This window comes from Arthrobotrys flagrans (genome assembly GCF_004000055.1).
Source record: "Arthrobotrys flagrans strain CBS H-5679 chromosome Unknown unitig_0, whole genome shotgun sequence".
NCBI classification, from domain to species: Eukaryota; Fungi; Ascomycota; class Orbiliomycetes; order Orbiliales; family Orbiliaceae; genus Arthrobotrys; species Arthrobotrys flagrans.
In genome coordinates this window covers 5,020,811-5,040,355 of record NW_027137550.1, presented here as the reverse complement: position 1 = coordinate 5,040,355, position 19,545 = coordinate 5,020,811, and the positions used below count along the sequence as shown (strand labels likewise).

The 19,545-nt window shown below is 47.8% G+C and overlaps 4 protein-coding genes across 4 annotated transcripts; 2 read left to right on the top strand and 2 right to left on the bottom strand.

Moving 5' to 3' along the window:
• Positions 1-3,559: 3,559 nt before the first annotated feature.
• DFL_004504 (uncharacterized protein) lies at positions 3,560-5,493 on the top strand (the record flags this gene model as incomplete). Its single annotated transcript, XM_067633609.1, has 2 exons — positions 3,560-3,671; positions 3,743-5,493. 2 exons carry the CDS (start codon positions 3,560-3,562, stop codon positions 5,491-5,493), a joined length of 1,863 nt encoding a protein of 620 aa, XP_067491760.1.
• Positions 5,494-6,025: 532 nt separating this feature from the next.
• DFL_004503 (uncharacterized protein) lies at positions 6,026-9,470 on the bottom strand (the record flags this gene model as incomplete). Its single annotated transcript, XM_067633608.1, has 3 exons — positions 6,026-8,403; positions 8,461-9,243; positions 9,446-9,470. 3 exons carry the CDS (start codon positions 9,468-9,470, stop codon positions 6,026-6,028), a joined length of 3,186 nt encoding a protein of 1,061 aa, XP_067491759.1.
• A 1,260-nt stretch (positions 9,471-10,730) lies between these two features.
• Positions 10,731-13,320, bottom strand: DFL_004502 (uncharacterized protein; the record flags this gene model as incomplete). The annotated part of the gene is made up of 6 exons (XM_067633607.1): positions 10,731-11,331; positions 11,386-11,530; positions 11,622-12,136; positions 12,194-12,576; positions 12,674-12,863; positions 13,019-13,320. 6 exons carry the CDS (start codon positions 13,318-13,320, stop codon positions 10,731-10,733), a joined length of 2,136 nt encoding a protein of 711 aa, XP_067491758.1.
• Positions 13,321-16,532: 3,212 nt separating this feature from the next.
• Positions 16,533-19,050, top strand: DFL_004501 (uncharacterized protein; the record flags this gene model as incomplete). Its single annotated transcript, XM_067633606.1, has 5 exons — positions 16,533-16,649; positions 16,763-16,862; positions 16,931-17,170; positions 17,273-18,305; positions 18,360-19,050. 5 exons carry the CDS (start codon positions 16,533-16,535, stop codon positions 19,048-19,050), a joined length of 2,181 nt encoding a protein of 726 aa, XP_067491757.1.
• Between the last annotated feature and the right edge of the window lie 495 nt (positions 19,051-19,545).

The following is a 19,545-nucleotide window of genomic DNA, read 5'->3' as shown; positions in this document are numbered from 1 at the left end:
GAGCTCACGCCTCCTCGCATAAATGGTATACATGGGCACTATAACACATAAAATTATACCTCCACAAACGCTCTATCCGTGACAGATTCTCTCTCTACCATAGTTAACCTTAAGTTAAATCAGAGAGCCACATCCTTAAAGCATCTATCCGAAATCGTGTGTGGGTTAATGGGTTATAGAAACAGATGAATATAACGCCTCGTTCTTCGGAACCGAATGTCTATGGATATACTACGGTACGGATTCCAAACCTTGGTTATCTTTTCAAGGGGAAGGAGTGCCTTATTTGTATATCTATCACGACTGGTTTCGTGCTTGGCGTCGAGGGAGTCCCGCGGGGAGGCGGGAGGTTCTACTCAACTGCTTAATTGGTCGGTATTAGCTCGGAGTAAGGTACTTGGGTAGGTATTAAGGAAGGAAATGGTCGAGCGGCCGAAAGGGATTTCATTTAGAGGTTTCTTGAAGTATTTTTCCAACAAAAATTATTGGTTATATTCATTCTCTTTTACAATTGTTATGTATACAGGTTACACGTTACGTCTTATATCTATATTAACTAAATCCCATGGCATCCAGTATTCTACCCGATTTAGTATATTATATACACTCTCTTAAATAATGCTATTCATAATATCAGAAGTTTTTCACTAATTTCGTTAAATTTTATAGTCTCTTACTAAGGAGTACCTCACTGCACGTTGGAACGGTGAACAAGTCGTGGGATTATGGCTCGTCATCCGACCTCTTACCGGTGATCCATTAGGATGTCTTTACAAATTCTTGCGAATGTTTTATGAAACCCCCACGGTTGCTCATGCTGGGGTGTTGGTCCTGTTGGCGAATGGGGCTTATCATCTTATCGAGCGAGGGAAGGGTCGTGGTAAACGTAAGATGCAATCCGTATAGCCTATTTTTATTGTCTCGTACCCAGACTTGGTCCCATTCTTATAGGAAAAAGAAGAAGAGGTTTACGCTGATACCAAAGCCACCTGTGGCTATAGCATCGACGATGGTCAATGTGACCCTAACCTCCACCTCCCAAGCCATAATCGACGGCAGGACCTGGGACGCTCTCCACAACGTCCCCTCAATCCAAGACGGTCCCATGATCCACGAAGTCAAAAAATTCAGAGACGATTACATTACATCAAACAGATACCACTGGCTGAACGAAAACTGTCAAAAGTTCGCCCCGTTATCAGGTCAAATTGTCCTGCAAAAGGCGAAAGATAATAGAGACCGTAGGGTATTCAGGTGGATGGCAGCCAAATATGGAGTTTTATCTGTGCCGTTCGTACCGTGTGTATTTTATTTTTTGTGGAGGAGAAGGAGGTTGGGGGTTACGGGGAGGTTGAGGATGATGGAGAGTAGGAGTATTTGGATGATGGGGACGGTTTTGAGGCAGCGGGGTTGAGTTGAGCGAGGGCGGGTTTTGTTGTTTATGTTGCATTGTGATATTGAGAATGGTCTGGTGACGTTTGGGACCAAGATGGAATCGATATCGACATCAAGGTCATACATTATATGCATAACCGGCAAGTATATGCTATTGGGAGTAGAGATGGATGTACGTAATGCCCTGGGTTGAATATTAACCCTTTGCGAGATCGAACCTCTTACGCATTACCAAATTACAAGCCAAAGTATCCTCGAATGCGGCTTCAACCACGCCAGCATGGTCTGGGCGTCGAGGAGTCGATTTATAGTAAGTATTTACATTCCACCGAACGGATATCTGTTCATGTTACGACATCGAGTCATTCCAAGTCAACTTTGAACCACAGTATCAAACAGACCAAACGACTTCAACATCCATCCCAAGTACAACCTTGCTATTCCCTCCAACAAAGAACCACAACCACAGCAGGGAGCCACAAAACCCAATGGCGTCTATTGGAATTGAAATATCCTCGAATACAATAATACAATGTCGTCAAAAAAAATGCTGCAACAATAGGTGAAGCCCAAGCTTAAAAGGAGCAACATAAATTAGTATTTGACAGTCAGCTGGCTATCGAGGCTACGGCTGGCTATAGAAATGTTTAATGACTTAACCGCCACATGAACTGGAGATGTTTGTTATGTAGGCACGGGCGGAAAGGGGGACTTTGTAATTGGAATCGAGAGAGTTCGGATTTAATTCATATCCTGGCCATTTGTGAAGCAAGTTGGTAACTGACTATATTGCATTTAAGATAATTCTGTTGAATAAATCCCGTCGGAGAATTCCACAGTGTTATCTTATAACTGCATCTTCCCCCAGCCAAAAAAAAAACACAGAAGTGACGAGGTTAAAGAAGGCCTGACTGTGCAACATGCAACAAAAAAAGAGAGAGAAAAAGACAAGCTTTGGTGGACATCTCGGCAATTTAATAACGAACCAGGGGAGGGTCAGTAATATCCCGGCAGGCCGGCATCTCGAAGCCTTCGTCCGGAGAGGCTGAAAAGAAGCTGAAGAAGGCAAATCTGCGAGCAAACGGTTTGATTCCGAACATGTTCTGCAGCGCAGTGGACCCATCGAGTAATGATAACGTTACAACTGCAGCCGTGGAGTTCTCTTTTTTTTTCTAAAAAAAAATTATGCTTTGAAAAGAAAGAAAACGAGAGAAAGAACGAGCGTCCACATGCACACATGACATTCCAGTTCCCTTGCTTTCATTCGCTCTTTATTTCTTAAATCCCCTTTTATAGCATCAAAAACATTAATATTTCTAATCCGCATGCAACATCGCTAGGAACAGGAAAAGACGGCAAAAGAGAAAGAAGAAATCCAAACATCCTCGGAACCTAGGCTTGTCACTTTTTTATCAGCCTGCCCTCACCCAACGATATCATACGAAGGGACATGAAGGGGCAGAGAAAACCCCGCCGAATGCAACCCCAAGAGTCTCGACTTCGGGCTCACAAGGGATGATGACTGAACACCCTAACAAAATCGTCCGCCAACGTAGAATAGGCGTTACAAATTACCACACTTGGAAACTTTCCCCGAAGTTCCCTGGCAGCCGTTGAGGTCATTTGTTTTTCCCCACCGGGATGAGGAAAAATAAAGTATTGCCCAATCCGAGGACCTTTCAGCCCTTTTTCTTGTGGGTTTTTTTGCCTGAGGTTCTTTTTTACTGCCCGCTCGTGTTTAAAATTAAGCCAAGGATGTAAGGTAACATTTGGGATCAAAATGCCATGCAGGGACTATCGCGCTCTGCCTCTCCACTCTCACCTTCTCGGCTGAAGGCGATGGCGAAATGACATTCCCTTTTTTTCATAGAAGGCTGTACGTAGAAAAAAAGAGTATTCTTAATAAAGAATGCCTAACCCCCCCCCCCCCCGAAAAACTGTAAATCCTTCGACAAGGCATTTTCTTTTCGATAGAAGAGGTTGCTTACCTTAGTCACTCGTTCGTTCCTTTTTTTTTCTTCTGTCTACCGACGAAGAGGTGTCACTCGTTTTATATCCTCTCTCGTTTTCCACACTGTTTCTTTTCCTTCTTTTCTAAGAAAGGGAATATATGTCTCTCAGAGTTTAATATATAAATAGTATCTAAAAGAAGAGGGGGGAAAACATGGCATCGACAGACATCCGCATGGAGAGTCTGACACCGCCCAGCACCGGTACCCCAGATAAATTAGCAGCCGCGCACCCAACACCAGCCAAAAAGTCTAGACGAAAGCTATGTAAGAATTCCTTCTCCCCACTCTCATATCTTAACCCACTTTCGCTAACCAACAATCTTGAAACAATCCAGGGATAGCGTTAACGGCAATAATATCATTAGCAGCCATAGCCGGCATCGTAATCGCAGTATTAATAAGTCAGAAAGTAATCCGCGTGGGTTCATCGTCGCCGAATAACAACATCTCGGAAGCAGCTGCAACGTCACAAGCTGCGACATCTCAAGCTGCCGAGCCAACCAATGGTAGTGGTGATGGTAACGGGGGTAATACGCCAACGCCCTCCAAAACCGACCCTTCGGCATCAAAAACCTCTGCAACTTCCTCCCCCACAAAAACCACTTCTCCAGACGACGATGAACCGGAAGAAGAACCAGAGGCCGTCTGCCCCTCCCCCTCCGACATTCCTAAATCCTCAAAGGGAACTTACTTCGACACAACATCCTGGCTTACCCTCGAAGGCTTCAACTGTACGTTTACAACCTCCACGGTCGGTTCTTTACCTCTGATCGGTCTGAACTCCTCGTACTCCAACAATGCCCGTGCAAACCCCCAAGTCCCGCCTCTTACGAAACCATGGGGATCATATGTCACCCGTCCGGCGCGCGGCGTAAACCTCGGCGGATGGTTATCGCTCGAACCGTTCATTACCCCTTCGTTATTCGATTACCCACGTTCTGCATCGATATACGATGAGTACGGCCTGACCCTCCACCTCGGGCCCGAAAAAGCCGCGAAGGTATTAGAACAGCATTATGCTACTTTTATCACCGAGGCAGATTTCGCAGCCATAGCTGCCGCAGGACTTGATCACATTCGAATCCCATTCAGCTACTGGGCCGTAGAAACCTACGAAGGCGATCCATACGTTCCCCAAATCTCATGGCGCTATCTTCTTCGAGGAATCGAATGGGCTAGAAAATACGGATTGAGGATTAAATTGGATCTCCACGGCCTCCCCGGCAGCCAAAACTCCTGGAACCATTCCGGCCGCCAAGGGAAAGTAAACTGGCTAACCGGTCCAGACGGTCCGGCAAACGCAGAACGCTCCCTCAAAATCCACGATAAATTATCAAAATTCTTCGCACAGGAAAGATACAAAAACATCATCGCCTTCTACGGCCTCGCGAACGAACCTGGTCGGGACCATGACATCGACCTATTGATCCAATGGACCCAATCGGCCTACAAAATCGTAAAGAACAATGGAATCGAAGCATCGCAAGTGATGTCCGACGCCCTCCGCGGTCTCGGCGAATGGCATGGTCGCATGACAGGCCTGGGAGATTCGATGGTCCTCGACGGCCACGAATACGTAATCTTCGATAACGCCCTCCTCTCGAAAACCCACTCCGGAAAAATCGACTTTGCGTGTCAAATCTGGGTCGACCAAATCACCGGCAGCATGAACACCGCCACCGGATTCGGCCCCACAATGGTGGGCGAATGGTCCCAAGCGGACACGGATTGTACACAACACCTAAACGGCATCGGAAACGGCGCCAGATGGACGGGTACATTCTTCAACGGTGCGCCGTCGTGTCCAACGGGTGATAAACAATGTAGTTGTGATCTCGCAAACGCAGATCCGAAGGATATGTCGCCGGAGTACAAGTTATTTTTGAAGACTTGGGCGGAGGCGCAGATGGATGCGTTTGAGAAGTCTTGGGGTTGGTTTTATTGGACTTGGAAGACGGAGAGTGCGCCGTTGTGGAGTTACAAGGCGGGCTTGGAAGGGGGGATTATGCCGGAGAAGGCTTACGAGAGGGATTGGCATTGTGACAAGCCGATTCCTAGTTTTGGAAAGTTGTCGGAGATTTTGTGATAAGGGATCTTTTCGGTCGATAGATGGGATCTTTCATCTTCCTCTTCTTTTTTTCTATTTATACTTGACGGATTTATGTATTGGGACTCACCTTACCCTCACCAGCCTTACGATTCACATGTACATTATTTACCACCCCTTCACCCCCTTATCCGGAACTATAATCAAATATTAATGCCCCATCTACCGGCTAACGACACTTCCGATCTTTTATAAAGTACCTGCTCGAGTAGGATACACAGACGGACAGATGAGGTGAAAAAAAAAGACTTTTTGTATTGTATACAATATGTGTACTTTTGTAAACTCCCATGAACCCTCCTTCGGGTAGATATGAAAACTCCACAAGGAAACGTGTAAAACGAAGAAAGAAGGGACTCCTCGCTATATATATATAATACGTATCCCCCATGCGAAAGTAATAAACACCCTATAAAACCAACAAGGCTTTTCATCGAAAAAACTTCTCAAACACCCCTTTCTTTTATTTAAAAAGAAACCCATAAAGCGAAAGAGAGAAAGAAAAAAAAACTCACGAAGAAGAAGGAATCGACATCTTCAACTCCGACGCCATCGGCGGAAACCCCATAGCCCTGACATTCCTCTCCTCCTCCATCCTCTCCTGCTCACTAGGCCTCCTGGCCCCTCTCCCCAAAAAGCTAGGAATCGGAATCTCAAATTTAAATATCTCTGCCCATCCACTCTTCTTCTTCTCCCCGGCACTACCATCAACACCATTAACAACGGCAGTATTAGCATTGTCACCACCGTCCTTCTCCCCCTTCCCTACTTCTTCAACCTTCTTAGGCTTATAACTCAACGGCTTGATCAAATGTCCGAAATCCACGATTCTCTCTTGGACAGCCGGTTGAGGAGGCGGAGGAGGCGGGCGTGAATAAGCACTATACCCCGGTGGTAAAACCTGCACCTCCGGTCGTTTCTGATATCCGTATCCGCCTGGAGCAGTAGTATACCCGCTATACGAATACCTCGCAGGGCTATACGCATAACTCGATGGTCTGGATTGACCCACCGCGGTAGTCGAGACTTTCTGATGCGAAGGTTTTGGAATTTGATGGGGTAGTTGTAGTTGTCTGGTAGAAGGGGTGGCGGATGAGGGTGGTTGAAGAGTTTGGTCTGTTCCGGGGAGTGTTGAATCGTGTAATCCCAACCCGGAGGATTGTAAAATAATCCTCATGATGTCCGGAGTGAGATCTAGATCTTCGTCGTCGTCATATTCTTCTCCATCTCCGTACATCTCCTCATCTTCCCCGCTCGCTCCGGCCGTCATATCCATCATGCCATCATCTTGAGCTAATTGCTCTTCCGTCTGTTGTGGCTGATTCTGATGCTCATGCGGTGGTGGTGGTGGCAGTGTCTGCTGTTCCGGTTGATTCGAGAAATCGGTTTCCGACTGTCCTTCATGAGTACCCTGCGCAGCTTGTATCTCCACCAATATCTCCGCCAGCGTCTCCTCGATATCCCCGACGCCATCGACCGCATTAATAAACCTCTGAAGCTGATCTTCGTTCAACTCATCAAGTTTAATCCCCGCCCCTTCCAAAAACTCCGAGATACCCCCCGCATCCCCCTCTGCACCCTCCACGCCTTCCACACCCTCACCACCTTCAACAGCATCACCGTCAGCAAGAACAACAGTACCATCCCCAACACCCCTACCACCCCCCATCTCCATATCCTCAATCCCCGGAATCCCAACCTCCCGCGCAATCCCATCCAAAACCGCCGCATCCAACGCCATCTCATCGATCCCCCCCGCATCAACATCCTGTCCCATGATCGTAGCAAGAAAGGCATCCCTCGTATTCGGCGACATGATCTCCAAATGCTGATGTAAATCCGAAATATCCGTCTGATCGGAATGTAAATCCTGTAACCCCAAATCCAACCCTCCCATCCCACCGTCGCCCTCTCCTGCCATAACATCCGTCGCCGCTTCCGCCGTCGTGGTAGTAGTAGTAGTAGTCGGCAACCCATCTTCACCGATTACCCCAACAATAGTCTCATCACCCTGTGGATCTCCAAGTTCCCCGAGCTGTTCCTCCCCTTCATCTCTCAACGCCGCTTCTAAAGCTGCAATATCCTCAAGCGACATATCCCCAGCTTCGATAAGTTGCTCCAGATATTCAACCGTAATATTCCCGGAGCCAACAGCCTGTTCTTCATCAACTGCCACAGCAGCATCCATCTCCAATGCCGCGGCAACCACATCATCCATCTGCACATCACCCAACATATCTTTCTCGAGTACATTCTCCGTCTCCTGCACTGCAGTGACAGGTACGGCCTTCTGCGCCCCTCGTCCAATAATAGCATCAAAGGCCGCATCAAATTTCGATGCCAAGCCATCGTCATCAGCTTTAACTTCCGTTTTCACTTCCGTAATCCCGGCAGTAACAGCAGCAGCCACAGCCGGACTAACGACAGGAGCCTGCTGTTGTTGCTGTTGCTGTTGCTGTTGCTGTTGCTGTTGCTGTTGCTGTTGCTGTTGCTGTTGCTGCTGCTGCTGCTGCTGCTGCTCCGGCACCAAATCCTCCAGATAAGCCCTCATCCCCGGATCCCCCCAAAGCCTCTGACAAGCCGCGTTCCAAGTCTCGTAATCGATCTCCCCATTCTCAATCCAATTCCTCAGATTCTCCGCCGCACCTTCTTGATTCGTCAACACTCCCGCCATAACCTGACTTGGATTATCGCTACAAAAGTCATCGTTGCTGTTCCAGCATGAGGAACCTGGTGTTTCGTTCTTCTTCAATTGGGTTTTAAACTCGCGTTTGACTTTCCGACGGTTGAATTCTTCGTCCATCCATATACGCTTTTGGTCTGATAGGTTGGGACCGAAGAGTTTGTTTGCTCGACGGGAGACGCGGCCACGGAGATCGTTATCTTTGTCTATAAAATCTTCATCAGTATGTAATTTAATATTGGGGGGGGGGTCACATAGCATACTTCTATCGCTATTCTCCTCTCTCCACTTCTTCTTCCTCTCCCTGTTCTCCGCTCGAACCCGTTCCCTCTCCGCTCTAGTCTCAGGATCTGAATCCCCAGCATTCTCCGGGGAGTGCCCAGACATACTACCGTCCATCGTCAACGTCGCAGAATCGCGCACACGATGGGCAAGCCAGCGCATCATCCCGTCGTCATCCTTCGGAAGGTCCGTGGCACTGAATTGTAGATTCTCCCGGCTCGGCTGCTGCATCGCTGGTGGTTGAGGAGCGTATATTGACGGTGGAGGCGGGGGGTATATCTGTGTTTGCGACGTAGGTGGGAGGGGTGGCGGTGGCATTGAAGTTTGGTGGGGTACCGGTGGTGTCGTGGTGGGGGGTATATAACTGTTCGAAGGTGTAGACGGTAAAGAACCACCCAGTTGAAAGTTATTGACCGTATCATCCGTCTCCATTTCCGTTTGTATACCCGGAAGCCCAGGAGTTGGAACAATAGGCTTCCCATCTTCAGTAACGGATTTCCGTCGCTTCTCTGGCGACTGAAGAAGCAGCGGGATTTCGGGTATTTCGGACGATTTTCGTTTTCGAGAAATGTCATCTTTGGGAGTAGATGGTATGTCGGATTGAGGGATTGTAGGGGTAGCATCGAGGAGTGGTGATTGAGGTGTGGAGTTTGGTGCGACGGGTGGTTGTGGTAGCCGTAGCGGTGGTTGTGATTGTGGAGCAGGAGGCGGAGCAGTAACAATCTTGGCTTCCTCTACAATCGCACTCGCCGACGGTGGAACATCTAACCAAACCGAATACAAACACGTATCAGCAATCAACCATCCTTAATAAACCCAAATATCGAAATCCACAAGCTCGAGCGCAGCTCCACACGGCTATAAGCAAGCACGAGATTTACTAGGATCGGGGTAGTAGTTAAAATTTTCGTAAAAAGACCACAGCGCCGCCGCCAACGAAGGAAAAACAAAAGAGGCTTTGCTTACCAGTAGGTTCAATCTCCTCCGCCATCGCGACGGACTGTCGCAGTGTTTCCTAAGTATATCGATCGCAAACGGGTTTGCAAGTATATCTATACTCGCAAGTTGCGATAAGGGTGTTTATGGAGGAGTATATATGAAGTATTGAGTGGAAGGAGGGAAGGTAAGGAATGAAGATGGAGAGAGGAAGAAGAAAAGGTTTGGCGAGAAAAGGAAAGAAAGAAAAAAGGACAAACATCTCAACACCCAAAATCCGTCAAACACTCTCTGTCCTCACTAGAAACATCTACAGGTTATAAGAAAAGCTTCGTGAAGAATTAATATTATTAGTTCTCTCTCTACCTAAATAAGTCTGTAAGAGTAAGAGTAAAGTACAGGTCCACATCGAAGTCAATAATAGTAAAAAAAAAAGTAAAAAAAAGAAGTCGTCTGTCTATAAGCATATGATACAAGCGTCAAGGAAAAACAGGTCGAAAAGCAATCACATAAAAGTACGAATATAAGAACATACCCACCGTCGAACGGAAACAAACGGAAAAGAAAATCAAAAAGAAAACTCCCATCCGGTCCCAGTTCTTTTCTAGTTTGGCAATTTTCGGTTAGAATTGTAATTGCAATAAGCATCGATTTTCGATTTTCGCAGGATAGCTTTAGGAGTTTTGCCGTTTCGTGGTACAGTACAATGGGTTTTGCAGGTTTTGAAGACGACTTTTTTTTGTTAATTCGAGAACGAGAACGTAAAAATGAAGGTCCGGGGTTCCTAGGATCATGTGTTTTTTGTGCGATTTTTATTTCGATAGAAAGGAGAGGGAAGAGTTAAAGAGAGGGGAGAGGAACGGCGGTCCTGAAGTATTAGTGATAACCTCATTAAAATGATAATAGGCGGTAAGTAATAATAAAACAAGACGAGCATCGGTAATGACGACAAACAGGCTATGTAGGAAAGCAAAGTGACGAAATAGGTAGGCTGCTAATGAAAACAGCCAGTAATAAACCCTGACCCGTGAAAATATCTTTTGAAGACAACAAACAATGATAATACCGGCAATGGTTAAAAAGAGACGATCCTCTTGCTTTATGCGCTGGCTCTTTCAGTTAAAAGACGTGATGAAAAAAAATAGGAAGGATAGCCACCTGTATAATAAAAAAAAAGACCATAGACGCCGAAGGTAAGAAACATTAAAACACCACACTAGCATATGTGGATTAAAATGGTATAAATGGGAGGGCATGTTTGTAGCAATGAAGAGAGCAGTGATAAGAAGGGAGAGGGATAGGAGGGTAGGCCAATTTAAAGGAGGTTGTTCTTCTTCCTGGCAGCCTTTTCACTCTCCTCGATAGCCATGAAGCGACGGATCTCCTGCAACTTGTCGTTGAGAGACTTGATCGACTCTTCGGTAGCAAGCTCGGCAGGTTCAACGGTATCGTCATCAGGACGTTGAACAAAAACAGCAAAGTCTCCGTCGGCGTCTTTAGCAGGTTCTTCTGCGGACTTTGGATCGGTCTGATCCGCCTTTGGACTCTCGTCACTTGGGTGGTCGTACCAGTAATCCTTGGCCTTGAAGCGGATCCAATCGGTCAAATCGGTAACGGCATCACTGCCCTTAACCGCATACCAAACGACAGGACGCTTTTTGGTTTCGACATTGTCGGCCATAGGGCTGTCACCGTTGGCATCGACTTCGGTTGCACCGTTGGTGGTTCCATTGGTTTCGGGCTTCTCCTGTGCTTCGCCGGATGGGTGTTCAAGACCCTTGAACTTCCTGCACATAATCCAAGAACCCCATTCCGAACCTCTCTCGGGACCAGGAGCGAAGAGGTGATATCTGTTTCCCAAGAGATCGGTTCCGAGGCTGGTGCTGCATCGAGGGTCCATGGTGCGTCTCTTCGACCTATCGGAGCCATCAGGGAACTGTAGTGGTGTACGAAGGTTGCGGACCACGTACCACTGCTGTAGCTCGAAGCGATCAATGTTGTAGTCCTTTGTGTCTCTGGCGTCTTCGAGCTCTGCAATTAGCTTGGCGAGACGGGCGGTATTGCCTGAGGCCGCAAGTTTGGCCTCTTGGATGGCATTTCGCTTGGTTTCAAAGCCTGTATGATGTTATATTAGTATTAGATCCGATAAAGAATCCGTATGGAGGTGGAGGAGGTTATGCCATCGCCGGGGGAGAAGGAGACTTACGCTCTCTTTCCGCTTTAATGTCGTCCCACGTCTGACGTCTGATCGCCTTGAGGCCCGCCTCCAAATCACTGTCAATGTTTTCTCTGATGACGGGAGAGGTAACCGCAATCTGCATGAGCTTCTCAACAACAAAGATTCTTATCTCACTGTCCTCAAAGTCCGTCCATTTACCCTCTTCGAGGGATCCGAGCCCGACGAGGAGCTCGAAAACGTGACCCCAGAAGTCGTTCGAATCGCCATTCGTCTTTTTGATGGCATCGATGGACTTGTCGACCGCCGCTTTCTCCTCGGCGGTGAAGGTCCCCTTGTTGGCCAGCTGCTTCTGGTCGGGGTTGGCCGGGCGGTTCGTGACCTCTTTCTCAAGAGGAATCTCCTGGATTGCGTGCAGCATGGAGGAGATGAGGGCCTTGAGGGTGGAGGCGGACCATTGAGCGACCGGGTCGTCGATGGCCTTGAAGTGGCTCCTAGGAACACCTAGGTCGCCTCCGAAGCGGAGGATGAAGTCGCGAATTGCACTTCCGGTGAGTTAGTATAATCCGAAACCAAACAAGTAGAGAGGGGAAGAAGCTTACATCTTCGCATCCAAGCACTCTTCGGAGAAGTCCACCTCGATGGGCTCGAAGGTTGGAGCTTCCTTGACAGTTGGTCTTGGTGGCGGTCCGATCGTCATTTTGTCCATTCCGTGAAGTTCAAGCCGTCTCTTCTTGAGAGCATCTCCGGTGGTGGTATCGATGATTCGGTTGGCAGAAGGGATCTCGAATTCGCCCATAGCGTACTTTCGCGAGTCGGCGCGTTTACGTTTAATACCGTTGGAGAGGTTGGAGTCTGAGAAAGCTTCGTGGCCGGAGTCATATGGGGTAGGAAGGAAATCGTGACCGTTGCCATTTGGGCCAGAGCCCCGACGAGACGACAAGAATAGGTCAGGTGAGGATGCGATCTTCTTTAACTTGTTGTTCTTTATCAAGAAAGAAAGAAAAAAAATTAGCCAACTTATTTTAATTTTTGGGGGAAGAGCTGAGGTGCTTGTCGATGAAAGGTTGCGTGTAACTCACATCAGAACCGTCGTCTAGCGACGTCTTCGGCTTGCATGCTAAGCATTTGCAAATCGAACGACACTTTGGGCAAGCCCATTGAGGTTGGGACGAGTCTGTCCATTGATGACGGAGGAACTCGGGTTCTCCGGGATGATATGCTCTGATTTCGTTCTTCTCGTACTTCTCGGCCAAGCAGATACGATCAGTGCTGGCCACAGGGTTTCGTTAGTTACCTGCTCACGCGTAGCTCGCCCAAAAAAAGAAAAGAAAGGGAAGACTCGAAACCCAAAGGGAGCCGAAAACACCAAAAATCGAGATTTCACAAATGGAGAGAAAACAAAACAAGAGCAAGGGGAAACTTACTGATATCTCAACCCGCAGGGTCTGGGCTTGTTATCTTTACTAATGATAGCAGTGCACTGCAAAAAGTGATCGTATCGCTTGATGTAGCCGTGGCATTGGTGACAAGAGTTCAGGCCTTGTTGGTTTGGATCGACGGATTGAATGAGGTTCTCTGGGACGAGCTTCTTCATAAATTCCAAACGGTCCAATCTCATCTGCTCATTTTTTGTGATTTTCTTGGTTCCGTTTACAGGTGTTTCGGAACCATCGACGGCAGGAGTGGAGCGTCCACTTGCTCCGTTTATTTTTGGCGTCGGTGCCATGTTTATCGTGTCAACGAGGAATCCAGGATGGAGTCCAGATCGGGGAGAGGAGGGAAGATTGGATGGAAGGAGAGAACGTGGGATCTGTTCTTGGGGGGAGGATGGGTCGTGATGGGTCGTTCTTCGTGAGAGAGAGGACTATTAATATCAGGCGACCGTGCGAGCTGCGTGTCTGTATGGTCGAAGGGTTTCAAGGAGGTAGATGAGGAAAAGGAATAGAAACAGGAAGAGAAGTAGTGGGAAAAGAAGTTGGTCGTTACAATTGCAATGCAATGGGTCGAAAGGTTGTTCCAGACTCCGAGGAGATGTCGTTTCGGAAGGGGAGAAAAAAGGGACCTAGGGACAGAACCCGAACAGGACTAACAATTTACAGCCCGTCGACGTCGGTGGAAAAAGGTGGCACAATTGGGAACACCAACAAAAAAAAGATGTCTAAATGTACCGACGAGTAATTAATTCGATTCCAACGGCGGACGGACTGATAGACGGACAGACAGTCGACAAGTAGACGGGCCGCGAATTGGTAGCGAGAGAAGGAAAGAAGGGAAAGAAATAAAAAGAGAGATAACTGGACTCGGACTAAAATCAAGTCGAGTCGAATAGTCGAGTCAAGTCAAGTGAGTCGAGGAGAGAGAGTCAAGTATGTAGGGATGGAAAGGGGAAAAATTATCAGCAGGATCAGGAGAAGAAAGAGAAAGAGAAATAAAAGAGGTATACATCGATGGTACCTAATATTGTATAGTACCGAATAGTAGCAATACTACCTAATAAAATAGTTCGACAGAAAAGGAGCTTGCTGATGCATCAATAAGGGGAAAAGCGTCGAAGCTGGGTATTTCCTCTTCACAAATTTTTTTTTTTTTTTTAAATTTGATGTCTGTCGGCCTGGTCTATAGCTCGGTCGCTGCCGTTAAAGCACTTTCTCACCTTAGTCTTCTCGAATTAATTATATTCTTTCATAGGCACGTTATGTTTCTTACAAATGTCCACATGAGCATGTTTTATCAACATCCTGTCGATACTTTCTAACTTATATACGTGTTATTATAGGTGTTCTACGTGTATGCTCGAACATGTCGAATTTCCTAAGGATGTCGTCGACACGAGATACTTTACCGACCTTAGCTTCTAACTGAATTCGGGGATTGGGAAAAATTTCCCCTGGGATGGAATCAAGAAAAATAGCCTAGGTTCCGGTGCATGGTAACTCTTTTTCTTCACAAACGAGAAATTTGTGTCGGGATGGCACACCTACAGGAACGTCCCACTGCATACATATGCATCTGTGTCGGTAGGCATAATGTCCAAGTGTCTGTATGCAATGTGTCGCGGTTCCAAGGGAGCCTTGCCTAGTGGCTGGAATTTTTCTTTTTGATCAGACAGAAAAAAGTCTTCGCCGCTGCCAGATGGGATCTAATAAGCTAAATGACGATTCCGTAAATTGTTCTTTAATGAGAATTCCCAAACTTTATCAGTGTCGACGCGCTCACATTTTCTGATTCTAATATATTCGTGCGTGCTTAATTAGAATTAGAATCATGATTGACTTTTGTTCGATCATCTTTCGTATCTATATACTAACCTACGTGCTTTTTACTGGTATAAGATATTTCAGAACAAGAAATCGAGAGTATTTAAAATTGAGGATTAACCTAAGGATTAGACCGTAGGAGGAATTATCCGTGATGGGATATATCACGGTGGATGACCTGGTTTGAGAAAGAGGGCTAACCTTAAATTACCTTTTTCCGTGCTCAAAAGAGACCGTGTGCCTGGTATGGGTAAGATGTAGACGAGACTTGTCACTTGCACACCATCTACAGCGCATCGATACCTATAGGGAGAAGATATTATAGATACCCTAGAACGGACATGGTTTAGCTGGACGATGCAGGAGAAGAAGGCGAGGCGGCGGCCGGGGGTAAGTGCACTTTGTGTGGATTCTGGGATTGGACAGGGACCACCTAAGGAAAAAGAAAAGGGGACAAAAAAAGAAAAAGAGACAGGAAAAAAGGGAGAAGGGAAAAAAGAGAGAAGAACCAGAAGGAAAAGAAACATCGCCGCATCTGGGCATGTTTAGTATCGTGTCTGTAGACGCACAGTTCGTCAATTATCATTAGTCGATTTCATGCTCCTCCAACGATCACTTTTGGAGGGTAATAATAGAAAGCAATCGATCGACCCTGTTCAGCTCAGCTACTAGAAGAACGGGCGAGCGAACGAAATTACGGGTTTGAAATTGCAATTGCATGTTTCGAATCGGACGCGCGGGCTGCTCCGTCGACGGTCTGCATTTAATATTTAAGACCTGTGCTGTGCATTGCCCAAATCCCAAATCAAATTTTAGGAAAGGGAAGAAAGGGGGAAGAGACTACATCGATCGATGAGTTGGCGGTAGATACCGCCAAATCCCTCACTCTCTTTCACACTCCGATCGGGTTGACTACCTGGACATTCACTCATACAGGCATATACATTCACTCGGTCACCGACGTGCATCTGTTGACACTGCCCCAACTGCTGTAGCTGCCGTAGGCTGTTCGAACTGCCCCGTAGACGTCGAATCTCCTTACCGCTTGTATGTATGCACGGTGGAGCAGAGAGGCCAATTGGAATGGACAATGGAAATTGGTCCGTAAAAGGACTAGACCGGGCCACTTCCTCGCATAGCAACGGGACCGAGACGAACCCGTGCCTTTTGTTTGAAGGCGGTCGCTAAGGGAATTTGGGGGAAGGGTCAGTCAATAATAGACTGCCGTGTTGAGCCGCCTGGTTACTGGGCTAGCTCCGACCGTCTGTTCCGACCAGTAGAATTCATTGGAATTGCTCCCAGCTATTCGGCCTGGAAGACTTGTAGATGAAATATATATATATTTTATGACATCTTTGACATCGCAGAACTGCACAGCTTACCTGCAGCATTACTATACTTGCTTACATACTGCGGAGTGTATGCGGTGTAGTGTAGTGTAGTGTCAAGCAGAGTACAGTAATTGGAGAGTGCGAGACGGAGAACGTGCATAACACGACGACAAACGGAAACCTCATCTCAACTCAATCTCATCATCAACGCTCCCTCTACCACCTCCAACCAATCACCGTCACCACCACCATCGCTCCATGCTCTAGGACTTGCAATTCATACTTTTCCCTTTCCCTCGTTCTAAGCTTCCAACCATTTAGATTTACCTTGATCGGACTCCTGGATCAAGATGAAGGCGGCCCCGCTGTCGATACACTGGCACGAGGAGAACCAGCCCGTCTACTCCGCCCACTTCGAACCCAACGGTAAACGCCTCGCAACTGCTGGCGGTGATAACAATGTCAGAGTATGTTTCATCTTACCCTGCCTCTCCCTTTACCTCGCTAGATCGTACTGTGCTTGATGTTGGATGGTTGCTGACGTTGAATACGGTCTGCGTCTCTGTGTGTGTGAGAACAGCTCTGGACGTTAACCGGCGGCGAAGATAAGAAAGTCAACTACCTTGCGACCTTGGCCAAGCATACCCAAGCCGTCAATGTCGTCCGTTGGTGTCCTCGCGGTATGTCTCTCCTTCAGATATGCATTGACTAGATGGGCACTAGCTAAAACTTCAATTGAATTTGCTAGGTGAAATGCTGGCATCCGCCGGTGACGACGGAAACGTCATCCTTTGGGTCCAATCCAACTCTCACTCTACCAAACCTGCTTTCGGCGAGGACGACTCCGAAGATAAGGAAACGTGGCGTCAAAAACACATGTGCCGATCTATGGGTTCTGAGATCTACGACTTGGCTTGGTCGCCCGATGGCGACTTTTTCATCACCGGCAGCATGGACAATGTCGCTAGGATTTATGATGCTCAGAAAGGTGCGCCACACACTCGATTTATGCCAAATCTATCCAGCAACGACATGAGATATATATATGTACGGAGTGGGGACTAATTGGATATGGGATTGTGTAATATAGGGTCCATGGTCCGTCAGATAGCAGAGCACAGCGCCTACGTTCAAGGTGTCGCTTGGGACCCCCTCAACGAATATGTCGCTACGCAAAGCTCGGACCGATCTGTCCACATCTATGCCTTGAAGTCCAAGGATGGCCAGTTCAGCCTCTCCCAGCATAACAAGATTTCACGTATGGACCTCCCGGCTACCCGCCGAAACCCTTCCGCCAGTCCGGCCCCTCCAGACCTTGCCCCCACTTCAAGGCCCCTCGATCCCAACCTCACTGTCTCCCTTGCTTCACCAATCCCATCGGCACCGGGTACACCGACTTCCTTTGGACTTCCCATGAACCCACCGGTCGTCGCACACAGTCGTGCCTCGTCGTTCAGCTCATCGCCGTCCCTCAGGAGATCCCCTTCACCATCCCCTGCTCTCCCACTTCCAGCGGTCAAACCCGTCGACTCCCCTAAGCTCACACTGGGTGCCAAGAACCACCCGTTGTACTGCGACGACGCAATGACTTCCTTCTTCCGTCGTCTAGCTTTCACGCCCGATGGAAGCTTACTATTCACGCCGGCCGGACAGTACAAGGCTACTCACCCACCAGCTTCGGACGGCACCAAAGTCCCCGATGATATCATCAACACCGTCTATGTTTACACGAGAGCTGGTCTCAACAAACCGCCAGTTGCACATCTGCCTGGCCACAAGAAACCTTCCGTCGCGGTTTCTTGCTCACCAATCTTGTACACACATCGAAAATCGTCGGCCCAGACCAAGCACATCACCGTCGATACCTCATCTGCAGACGAATCAATCAGCTCGCTTCCTCCTCCTGCCATCAGCACCGAGATGGATCCTCCTTCGACTACAAATCTGCACAACTCACCTCCTACGTCGGCTGGCATTCCAGCGAATGCAGCTTTCGCGCTTCCATACCGGATGGTATATGCCGTTGCTACAAAGGACGCCGTCCTAATCTACGATACGCAACAGCAGACACCGCTGTGCATTGTTAGCAATTTGCACTACGCGGCATTCACCGACCTTACTTGGTACGTATACATACCTACGTCCTCTCTTGATGATAACAAACTAACAACCACCAGGTCACCGGATGGAAACACCCTCCTCATGACCTCGACCGACGGCTTCTGCTCAGTCATCTCTTTCAACCCGGGCGAGCTTGGCAATATCTACACCGCAAATCCCGTTTCTAACCCGATGGCACCAGCTGCATCCGCCCTTTCGCCGCCAATCATTGGCGCCGAGCCACCTGTCAAACGTCCTCCATCCCCATTCCTGGTCTCCGGCAGCACCGGTCCAAGGATTCCGGTCACCTCGTCTCGCAGCATTAGTGGTTCTGCTATCAACACACCAACGCCGTTCACACCGGGTTCGAACGCTGATACCGGGGATGTTCAATCGAACCCTACCCCCGTCGTATCCACCATCCCGGGGGTCAGCACCAGTGTCAGTGGCTACTCGCTCGGGGCTTCCACCCCGTGGAAGACGCCGCCGGCTACTCCTGCCGCAGCTGCTAACCTCCCCGCAGCAACTGTTCCACCGGCTGCGGTTGTTCCGCCGGTCCCTACGAATACTGCGGCGCCACCGACGGTGCTAGGAAAGCGAGACTTGAGTGAAGTCCCGGTTGTACCGAGCGAAACTAGTTCTTCGTCGGCAGGACGAAGCGAGGGTGGTAACGAGGCGGATACGGGCGGGGATAAGAAGAGGAGAAGGGTCGTACCGACCTTTGTGAGAAATATTGGGGAGGATGAGAAGATGGAGGAAGGGAAGTAATCTGTTGATGTTGATAATCGTTTGGTGCAGGTATTTTCTCTTCTTTTTTTTTCGGTATTATTAGATGCGATGGCGTATGGGATTTGTGGGATTTTCTCTTGACTTGGATGATATGATATCTAGGAAGATTTTTTTTTGTTGTTGTCTTCCGCTTCTCTTTCATTCTATTTTTTTGTGCGGCTATGGATACGATGACTTCTATTTTACCTCTAGCTAGCTTAAGATTTTTGCGGACAGACCTTTTTGTGCGTAGGACCTGTTCGATGACGTTGATAATTTACTTTTTCGTGATTGTGTATTCTAAATTCTACTTTTTCTGCTTCTTCGCCTTTCTTCTTTTTGCTTGACGTTGAAGCTTTTGTATAGCTGTTACTGGGCTGGTGGTAATGTCCATGGGGTCGAAAGGTTGAAGCTCAAGGGGGTAATACCTTTAGTCGGGTGCTCCCCCATTAGACTTAATGGATATATTGATTGATATATATATATATATATATA